At 44.7% G+C, this 10,923-nt stretch overlaps 1 protein-coding gene across 1 annotated transcript; it reads left to right on the forward strand.

Annotated features, from left to right (window-relative positions):
* Window positions 1–6,657: 6,657 nt before the first annotated feature.
* Window positions 6,658–10,434, forward strand: LOC114099402 (HLA class II histocompatibility antigen, DM alpha chain). The gene is made up of 5 exons (XM_027943721.3): window positions 6,658–6,821; window positions 8,261–8,545; window positions 9,204–9,482; window positions 9,714–9,842; window positions 10,197–10,434. Exons 1-5 carry the CDS (start codon window positions 6,734–6,736, stop codon window positions 10,199–10,201), a joined length of 786 nt encoding a protein of 261 aa, XP_027799522.1. The 5' UTR covers window positions 6,658–6,733; the 3' UTR covers window positions 10,202–10,434.
* Window positions 10,435–10,923: the final 489 nt, after the last annotated feature.

Here is a 10,923-nt window from a genome sequence, read left to right on the forward strand (position 1 = left end):
AACTTTAAAATAAAATTGCTACCGTCAAACTTACATATTTCTATTTCTTAAGGAACACTATTTCAGATAATACGGTTTGAGAATTGCTGTTATACAACATCCAAGTGGGGTGAGACAGTTGGGTATATAGGCAGTGTGGATCTCAAGAGCAAGACTTGAGCTGAAGAGGTGAATTGAAAAGCCACCAGCAAATGGGTGGTAACTGAAGGCATGTGGGAATAGCTGAGACCATCCAGGGCAAGTATGTAGTTTGAGAAGGGTAAAGGTTAAGGACAGGGCTGAGGCTGTAGCTCAGTGGTAGAGTGCTTGCCTAGATATGTGAGGTACTGGGTTCAATCCTCAGTGAAATTAATAAAGGTATTGTGTCCATCTACAACTAAAAACAACAACAACAACAAAAAACTCCAAGGGACACCAATACTTAAAGGTAGCTGAAAGAAAAGAATCCACCAAGGAGACTGAAAAGGGGATGCCAGAGAAGTAGGAGGAAAAACTAGGAGAGAGTACCATGAGGGATGCCAGGCAAATAGACGGATTTAGAAGAGAGGGCAAGGCCAACTGTGTCAGATGTGGCAGACTCCAAAGAATCCATTTATCAACGCAAATATATTGGTGAACAATTTCTGTTTTGAGGGTTAAGAATAAATGGCAAATATGAAGGTGAGGACACAGATACCTGTGGCTTTTTAAAGATATTTGGCTCTGCTGGGTGGGGAAAGATGGGCAATTTCAGAAAAGGTTGGGAGAGCTGAACATTAGCTATGGCTTTCTAGATTTACAGGTGCTGTGCCATGATTGTCTGAGGTCTTCATATCTAATGACAAAGTAGATGGTGAGTTACTGTGATGCAGAACTTCCTGCCTCCCCAAACCTTGCCCATGATTTCCACTTCCCCAAGTTGAGCAGAGACTATGTCCCAGATATCTTTGGTGGAGATTGTTGGGAGGTCCCTGCAGGAAGGAGAGTTACACAGAGGGAAGAGTAGTTATAAATGTTGTGATTTGTTACCATTTATACTGGGGTTATAGAAGATAGATTCTGCCAGTGGGAGGCACTGGTGGGAGACCAAAAGACAGAAAAAAACTCAGAAGCTTCCTAATTCAGCCTCTTACAGGGTTGTCAATTGTGGCAATTGGTGGTAGATGTAGCAAGAGGAAAAATGAGTGATTCTGGACTCCAGCCTCCTGAGGGAGAGAAAGAAGTTAATCACTTCTCAGCATAGCCGTGGTGATAGGTGCTTGTATTTCTTCCCATTGTGGTCTTGTTCACATTCTGCACTCTCCAGAGAACTTGGACCCCTTTGCCTTCCTCTTCTATCCAGAGTACTTGCAAGTCTACTCTACCTATTTCTAATCCCTCCCTGCCAGCCTACTGTCTTCTGTTCTTCCCCAGATCTTCCAAATTTTCTGCTGTCACTGGGCACACTGTTTATTAAGTGATTGCCATTCCCACAAAAAAAAGGGGCAATGGAGCTCTTACAAAGTGGGTTTCTTGGGGTTTCCATCCTAATTCTAACCATACCCACAGAATTACATTCACCAAACTATGGGCCTATGAGCAAAATCCAGCCCACTGCCTGTATTCTTATGACCCAAATGCTAAGAATAGATTTTATATTTTTAAATGATTGAGGGTGGGGCAGGGGGAAGCAAAAGAATGTTTGATGACACATGGGAATTATGTGAAATTTGAATTTTAGTGTCCACAAATAAAAAGAGGGTTGAGGACAAAACCCCAGGGAACACCAGTATTTAAAGATCAGCTGAAAGAAAGAGGTCCACAAAGGAGATGGAGCAGGAAATGCTCCCAAAGTGGGAAGGGAAGCTAGGATGAGACTTGGAAGAGAATCAAGACCCTTTCATTTTCACATTGCTTATGGCTGTTTTCCTGCTAAAATTGAGTCCTCATGAGAGACATTGGCAACCCACAAAGCCTGAGATATTCACTATCTGGTCCTTTATAGGTAAAGCTTGCCTACCCTCATTTAGCACCAGGTGGCTTTGTGCCACGCTCCTCCCCTACAGTCCTGGTGGTGTCATGAACTTCTACTGACCTAGAAGCCTGAGTCTCCCCACTGCCAGAACCACTGGTGAGTTAGTCTTCAAAGGCTGAGAGATTGAGAAAAACCATCTTTTGTTCTTTGGAATGTTACAATGATCTCCAAACCCTGACACCCTGTCCCCACCACCCTGACAAATAACACACACACACACACACACACACACACACACACACATATATACATACACACACATTGCTGTTCCAGATTCTCTAGGGGGTCATGAGATTGTTTTTTCTTTGTATTTTTGGTTATTATCGCTACTTTTATTCATTAAAATGGGATATGAATTTGGAAACTTTCAGAAATACTGATGAACCATAGTCACATAGATTAATTTCTCAGATTACTTAATTACCACATTAGATCCTTCCCATTGCCTCTTCCCCCACCCCTTCTGTCTCTCTTTCTCTATCAGACTTGAGGCATACACACTGACAGTTTCTTCCTCACTTCCCACTTACTTCTCAGCCCACCACAATCTGGAGCTGACTCCCACTACAGCACTGAAACTGCACTCATAAAAATGTCAACCATCTCATAATCACCAAATCTAAGGACACTTTTCAGCCCTACCTTGACTTCTGAGAAGCATTCTGCTGACATTGCCCTTGTTCATGGAAAAACACTCTTCATTTCTGTGACATGCTTCCTTCTTGTTCCGTTAACTTTCTGTGTGCGCCTGGTGTTGCTAGATTCTTACTCATTAGCGGATCTCACAGTGTTGGTTACTGGTTAGGCTCCAGTGTCTCAGTGCCGCACCCACCCTCCTGTACTGTGTTCTGAACCAGGAGTCAGCCAGGTGTGTGTCTCCCAGCCTCCCTGGTCAGCTGGCTTCCTGTTAGATTCAAAAGACAGGAGAAACTCAGAAGCTTCCTGCTTCAGCCTCTAACTGGGTTGTCAATTGTGGCAACTGCTGGTAGACGTAGCAACAGGAAAAATGAGTGATTCTGGACTCCAGCCTCCTGAGGAGAAATACCTCCTCAGTGATTCTAGCCTTGAATAGATTGAATCTGACTATGACAGTGTCTTCACTGGGCAGCAGCAGGTGTAGGTGTGGATTCCAGCTCAGGGACTTTGGCAGCTTCTGATTCCCAGGTATCCATCTCTCCTTTTTGAACTTCCAGCCAAGCCTCTTTCTCCTTTTTGTAACTCTTTCCCCTTTAGTACCTTTAAAGCCAATTCTCTATATTAAATTCTCTCTGTCTGAAGTACATGGACTGGATGTGTTCTCCTGTCTGGATCCTGGAAAATAAATGGCATGAGATTTGGGGTTTGACCTATGCAGATTTACATCTTTGTTTTACTTCCTCTCTTTTAGTAAGATACTGAGAGAGACTACATTCATATAACTTTTAATATGTTGTTACAATAGTTCTATTTTATTATTCCTGCTGTTAATCTTTTTTTTTTTTTTTTTTCGGTACCAGGGATTAAACCCCAGAGTGTTTAACCACTGAGCCACATCCCCAGTCCATTTTTATTTTTTTATTTTAAGACAGGGTCTTGCCAAGTTGCTTAGGGCCTTGCTAAGTTGCTGAGACTGACCTTCAGCTGTTAATCTTTTTATCATAGGTTTGTATGTATGGAAAAAAATATTTATTTATTTAGAGAAATCGATCAGAACTATCTGTGGTTTCAGGCATCCACTGGGGGTCTTGGAATGTTACCCCCTATGGATTAGGAGGGACTACTAATCCTTCTTTTTCTTTCTCCTTCTTCTTGGCTAATTTTATCAGTGACTTCTGCTTCAGTTTTTGTGCTCACCACTCCCACAATCAGGTTCTTCACCCACACCTGGGATCCTGCTCCATACACCTCACTGTCTCCTGGGGGGGCCCCAGCTGGCTGTTCCAGTGGCATCCCAAATTCAGCATGCACAAAATCAAGTTCAAGCTCTTTGTCTTTAAACCTGCTCTCATGGCATCTCTTCTGCTTCAATTCAGTCCATCACTGAGCACCCACCCAGTCACCGGGTGAGAAACCTGGGTATTATTCTTGTCTTCTCCATTGCTTCATCTTCCACTTGTAATCAGTAACCAAACTCTTCAGGTTCTACCTCCTAAGTATCTCAGTGTTCCATTCCCTCCACCTCCTCTAGTTATGACTTAATTCACGACCTTCTTTATCTCTCACTTAAATTATTGCCATACTACCTTCTTGTAATATGTGCATGCAACTTTTTATCTTGACTTTTTTTGTTTTGTTTTGTTTTTGGTACCAGGGATTGAATCCAGGGGGACTAGGGGTGCTTAAACACTGAGCCACAACCCTAGCCCTTCTTATATTTTATTTTGAGACAGGATCTTGCTAAGTTGCTTAGGGCCTCGCTAAGTTGCTAAGGCTGGCTTTGAACTTGCGAACCTCCTCCCTCAGCCTCCCGAGTCACTGGGAATAGCCATCACACCCAGCACACTCTAGACTCTTGACTAGCAATTTTGCCTCTTTTCTTCCCAGCCTCCAGTCCATTGTTTGAAATATCAGAACAGTTTCTCTAAGTTGCTAAAATAATTGTGTCACTCCCCAGTTTTAATATCTCTGTCATCTGTTAAGTAAGTCAGACTTTCTTTGTGGTGTGCCAAGGTCTATGTGATCCGGCTCTTGCTGAATTTCTAGTTCATTGTGATGACTCCCCAGAAACAGGTAATCTTTACAACTTCCAAATCAGCTATTACAAGGGTCTCCAAAGGAAGGCGCTCTGATGCCTCTGATCTTCACACATCTGCCTACCCCATGCTCTGGAATGTTTTTCTCTTCCCTCATGTTCTGCTGTTTAAATTGTTTTTCCTTAGAGACTCTTAGAAGCTTGACTGATTAGGTCCCTCCTTTTCTCCCATTCTCAGAAAATTACTGCTTCCTGAATACACAGCACATTCTTTTTTGACTAAATTACATTGTTATGTAATTATTCATAGAAACCCCACTAGACTGTAATGCTACGGGGGTATACATTCCAAGACCCCCAGTAGATGCCTGAAGCCACAGAGTATGTGTAAATGTATATTTTAAAACATATAATATATACTACATACAATATATTACACTATATATTACATGTTATATATTCTATATGTTTAAATATATGTTTACATACACATACACATAAGTATATATACTTAGCTCTAATTAGCTCTAATTCCTGCTGGCTGGGGGGAGAGCCTAGAGTTTCAAAGAAGAGGGATTATTTCCTGCAGCCAGGGAGTCACTTCCCCAAATCCTGTCATTGTGTGATCTGGAGGGTCTAGGTGGGGAAGACATTTTCATAGAGACCTGGTGCTGATGACATGATTGAAGAGAATCTGGAGGCTGGGATTTCAGTTTGCATGTGTGTCTGGGGTAGGCTAGGACAGTGTCATTATGACTTAGAGAGGCCATGACCATTCTTTCTCCTTCTCTTCTAAGACAATGCCTCCCCTTTACTTTACCTATATGTTTTTTGCATAATACCAACCTATGATAAAATTTTATTTATAAATTAGGTACAGTAAGAGATTAACATTGGCAATAGTAAAATTATTATATTAAAAGTTATTTTAAATACTATATTAAATGTTATGTGAAGGTAATCTCTCTTTTAAAAAAATAGTTTTTTTAGTTGGACACAGTACCTTTATTTCATGTTTATGTGGTGTTGAGGATTGAACCCCATGCTTCACGCATGCTAGGTGAGTGCTCTACCATTGAGCCACAAACCCAGTCCAAGGTAGTCTCTTTTATATCTTACTGTACCATACTCAAGCATTTTTTTTCTTTCCTTATAAAGCTGAGAACTTTCACCTTTTCACTTAAAGGGAACACTTTCTGTCTTTTGTACTTCTTGCCCTTTGGTATATCTGAATTGCTGCCATAACTACTCTGTGCTTTGGGTCCATTGCAATGATAGTCAATCTGATGACTGAGATGGCTACTATGTGACTATACAGTGTGAAAACACTGGAGAAAGAGATGATTCATGTCCTAGGCAGAACTGAGCCAGAGGGCACAAGATTTCATCATGCTACTCAGAACAGTGCACAATTTACAACTTATTGTTTATTTCTGGAATTTTCTATTTAATATTTTTGGACCCAAGTTGATTGCAGGAAACTGAAACCTCAGGAAGTGCTGCTACCTTTGATATGGGGGGACTACTATAATCATCTTTGAATTTCTAGTACTGGGCCTCATCCCTAGCACTTATTACTTTTTCAATGTATTTCTACAGAATGAATTAGAACTAATGCCTGCAGGAGAATAATCTTTCTGAGAAGAAGAGGGGTTGGAAGGGAGGAAGAGGCGGGGTCTGAAGAACACTAGGAATTTGCTGAACAAAGATGCGCCACCCACCGCAGCATTCTGCCACAAGATGGCACTGCTCTGAAGAGCCAGCAGCCTGAGGCTATGAGGAGAGCTCCACCAGGAGGCAGACATTCCTCAGCTGGCGGCTCAGCCCAGTGACACACCACACTGGACCTGGTCAAAGAGCCAAGTCTTCAGAAGGTTGCTGGCCCTAGATCTCTCCCTAGTGACTCATGACGCTGAATCCTACACTTCTGTGATTGGTTTAGCCAAAATGACAAGGGCAACTATTGGAGATGAACTGGCAAAACATAATCTAAGACTACTCTCTGGGGGAGGGAGTTGGAGACCTGGGTCTGCCTGTTGGTAGCACTACCTACTGTGTGGTGTGAAGATATGGATCATGAGCAGAGCCAGGGAGCTACGCTGCTTCAGCTGCTAAGGCTTCTGTGGCTGCTGCCCCACTCCTGGGCCACCCCTGCAGGTAAGATAATGCCTCCCCTTTATTCCATCCTGAGGATGTTAGAGTTGGGGGATCCCATCCCCAAGAGCATGGGAAGAAGAGACTCATGCTTTTAAGTGGTGGGAAGATTTATGAGTTTATGGCAACAACTGTGGACTTGGGTGGTAAACAGTGTCAGGTGTTTTACGTGTTCCATTGAAGATACTCTCTTGAAGCAGAGATGATTTTATCCACTTTACAGATGAGAAAATGAGACTCGAGGAATTTAAGTAACTTGTGCAAGTTCACACAGTTGGAAAGTTAGCAGAACTGAGATTTGAGCAAAGCAAAAGTTATTTCCATTCCTCCACTCAGGATACGACTTGACTCTTGTCAACTCACCTTGTGATTCTGGAAAAATCTCTCAACTTTATTGCTCCTTAGTTTCTTCTCTGTAAAGGACCTGGCAGAATGGAAGTGTAACCTGGAAGATCCCTCTCACTATAAATGTCTGTGTATTAGGCATGGGGTAGAAGGTTTCCTGCTGGCTTGGGGGGTTTCAGCCTAGAGTTTCAAAGAAAAGGGATTATTTCCTGCAGCCAGGGAGTCACTTCCCCAAATCCTGTCATTGTGTGATCTGGAGGGTTTAGGTGAGAAAGACATTTTCATAGAGACTTGGTGCTGATGACATGACTGAAGAGAATCTGGAGGCTGGGATTTCAGTTTGCATGTGTGTCTGGGGTAGGCTAGGACAGTGTCATTATGACTTAGGGAGGCCATGACCATTCTTTCTCCTTCTCTTCTAAGACAGAGAAGCTATCCATGGCTTTCTAGAGTCCAGAGGGTGGCCTTCTGTGAATTAGACAAAGGTATCCCCTTTGGGAGGATGACCCCTGTGCTAGCTGCATGGCTTGGTGAGCACTGTGTGGGCTGCGTTTCAGTTTTCACCTGTCCTCTCTGCTGGTACTTCTGTGACATAAACACACAACCAGTAGGCCGACTCCGAATTGGTCGCTTAAGATGGTAGACCTTTCTGCACTTTACAACTTTAAACACTTTATGGGACTTTAAACTTTTTATGGGTGAGGAAGGTTTGGAGCTATTCCTTAACTTTTTTCTTTACCCCAGTTGGGTGAGGGAGACTATGTGACAGGCACAGGAGGCCTTCCACCACACCTCTGCCTCATGGCCTGAGAAGGGAGGAAACGCCAGGTGTGGTGGTGCACGCTTATAATTCCAGCTACTCGGGAGGTTGAGGCAGGAGAAGGGCAAGTTTGAGATCATCCTGGGTAACTTAGTGAGACCCTGTCTCAAAATAAAAAGTAAAAAGGTCTGGGGATGTAGCTCAGTGGAAGAGCACCTCTGGGTTCAATCCTCAGTACTCCACACCAGCTCCCCCACCCCGCCAAAACAAACAAACAAAAAAAGTAAAGGAGGATGCTCTCACCTCCCTGAAACTTGCCCTGTCCCTCTCTTTGCAGCTCTTGCTCCACTGTGGCGAGATGACCTGCAAAACCACACATTCCGACACACTGTGTTCTGCCAGGATGGGAGTCCCAGTATAGGGCTCACTGAGACCTACGACGAAGACCTGCTTTTCTCCTTTGACTTTTCCCGGAATACTCGGGTGCCCCGCCTCCCTGAATTTGCTGACTGGGCTCAGGATCAGAGAGATGCCTCTGCCATTGTATTTGACAAAGGATTCTGTGAAGCGATGATTGAGCAAATAGGCCCCGCACTTGAAGGGAAAATCCCAGTATCCAGAGGTCAGGGTTTTTGGGGGGCAGAGGTTGGAGGTCTGCACTCTTACCCTCATTAATCTATGCACTGAGCTATTCCCCTCCCACCCTTCCCATCTCTTAGGTTTTCTAGTTCTCCCCTAGGATCTTTCTTTTTCTGCAAGTTAAAGTCTGCACCCTGCCCTCTGTGGTGGGTAGATTGTACCTGGCATGTAGTAGGCATTCAAAGCCATTTATTAAACTTGATGATTTCAACAGGGACCAGTTGATGCCTACTGAATATTAGCACTTGTGATACTGGGCTCAGCAAGATGGAAGAGAGATTGAAAGGATCTGATGATGTGCTTGTATTTTAATGAGAAGACAGTGCTTGATTGATATCAATGTGAGATTTAGAAAAGAAGTTAAAAAAACAAAACAAAACAAAACAAAAAAACCACTCATCAACAGTCAGGGCAGAGGCTTGCAGGGTGGCTTGGATCTGGCTCTGCTGTTAGGTCCAGTTGCTATTCTTGCCTGGAAGTCTCCCTCAGAGTCCCTGCCCCTGCCCTCCCTTTTTTCTAGCCCCAAATCCCCACCCACTGACTCCTCCTGCCCCTCCCCTCCAGGTGCCTCGCCTTGTCTAAACACCGGGGTACCATCTGATCTTGTCCTTTTCCCCCCTAACACCCCGATCTCCCACCAGGTTTCCCTGTAGCTGAGGTGTTCACAATGAAGCCCCTGGAGTTTGGCAAACCCAACACGCTGGTCTGCTTTATCAGTAATCTCTTCCCGCCCACGTTGACCGTGAACTGGCAGCATAATTCCGTCCCTGTGGAAGGAGTTGGGCCCACTTTTGTCTCAGCTATGGATGGACTCACCTTCCAGGCCTTTTCTTATTTAAACTTCACACCGGAACCCTATGACCTTTTCTCCTGCATCGTGACTCACGAAATTGACCGCCACACAGCAATTGCCTATTGGGGTAAGACCCCTTTCCGCCACAAGACTGGTCCTTGGAGGGCAAAAAGGGGTAGACCCATTGGAGGGGCCTTCTTTCTCTACTTGGGCCTCGTTTAGAACACTCTTGCTCTAGCCAACCCTGATCTTCCATGCCCGAGTTTCTCTTTCATCATCCCTGCCACCTAAGTCCTTCCTCTGGGGAGAGGACTCTCTAGCCAGGTGTCCAGGCTGACCTGTCCCTCTCCTTTTCCAGTGCCCCAGAATGCCTTGCCTTCAGATTTCCTGGAGAATGTGCTGTGTGGCATAGCCTTTGGCCTGGGCGTGCTGGGCATCATTGTGGGCACTGTCCTCATCATCTATTTCCGGAAGCCTTGCTCAGGTGGTATGTCATCTGGAGGGATGAGTGAGCCAGATAGAGTGGTGCATGCATGGGCATGTCAGGATCATCCTGTGGCATGGGGGAGGGTGTCCAGTGATTGACAGACCCCTGGGTGTGGGGGCCTGTGTCCAGCACCACAGGGGCACATCCTCCTGGCTTGGGACCCAGTCATACAGTTATGCATCATGGGAATGGCTTTGAGTGGGGGAGGAGTGATATGGGGACTTGTAGGAAAGGTGCTTGGAGATGATTTGGGAAGGAGAGACCAGTCTGAGTAGGGTGTGCTGGGGGCAGAGGGAGGCCTTTGGGGAGGAGGGGGATCCTTCTAATGGCTTTCCTCCATCCCTCTCTCCTCAGACTGATTCTTTTTGATCGGAGTTTGATGCCAACACCTTTAGCCATTCAAGCAGGGGAATCCTCAGGTTTCTCACATCCTGCCGAAGATCTTTCCTCAGAACAGAAGTCCCTGGGACTCCCCCGGGGAGTGTGCATGTAGGTTTTTCTGCTGTTCCTGAGTTTGCATCCAGAGGAGCCCAGAGTGGCCTGTCACAATGACAACTTCTTACTTCAGGCAATAAATCTCAGATTATTTTTATCAGTGTAGCGTCTTTCTTTTTCTTTTCTTTTCTTTTTTTTTTTTTGTAGTACTGGGGATGAATGAAACCCTGGCCTCATGCATGCTGGGCAGTTGCTCTGCCACTGAGCGCCCCCCCCACCCCATCCCCCCCTTTAGTGTAGCGTCTTTCTTAACCCATGATGTTTGTTCCTGGAGACCTCAACTTGAGTGGGTTGTCATTTCAAATTAGGCATGCCTTGGCCTGAACACAGCTTGCCCTCATTAGGGAGGGAAACAGGGAAAAACCCCCTCCCTCCTCGGCTCCTTAGCTGAGAACTCCTTTTCCCTGGTCCCAACGGGACGACAGCTTTTACTCCTCTCAGCTTGTGCAAAATACCTGAAGGATAAGAACTGCTTTCTGATAATCTGCTCACAAAATGGTTGAGAAAGCTGCATTTTTTTTTTTTTTTTGTACTCTACTTGTGAAAATGATTGTCTAGTGCAGGCTTCCTTGAGGAATACATAACC

Source organism: Marmota flaviventris, chromosome 6 (assembly GCF_047511675.1).
Source record: "Marmota flaviventris isolate mMarFla1 chromosome 6, mMarFla1.hap1, whole genome shotgun sequence".
NCBI classification, from domain to species: domain Eukaryota; kingdom Metazoa; phylum Chordata; class Mammalia; order Rodentia; family Sciuridae; genus Marmota; species Marmota flaviventris.

Coding starts and splice junctions, on each gene's coding strand:
- LOC114099402 (XM_027943721.3), top strand. CDS start 6,734: ATGGATCATGAGCAGAGCCAGGGAGCTACGCTGCTTCAGCTGCTAAGG. Junction 6,822..8,260: donor CTCCTGGGCCACCCCTGCAG/GTAAGATAATGC, acceptor CTCTCTTTGCAG/CTCTTGCTCCACTGTGGCGA. Junction 8,546..9,203: donor GAAAATCCCAGTATCCAGAG/GTCAGGGTTTTT, acceptor ATCTCCCACCAG/GTTTCCCTGTAGCTGAGGTG.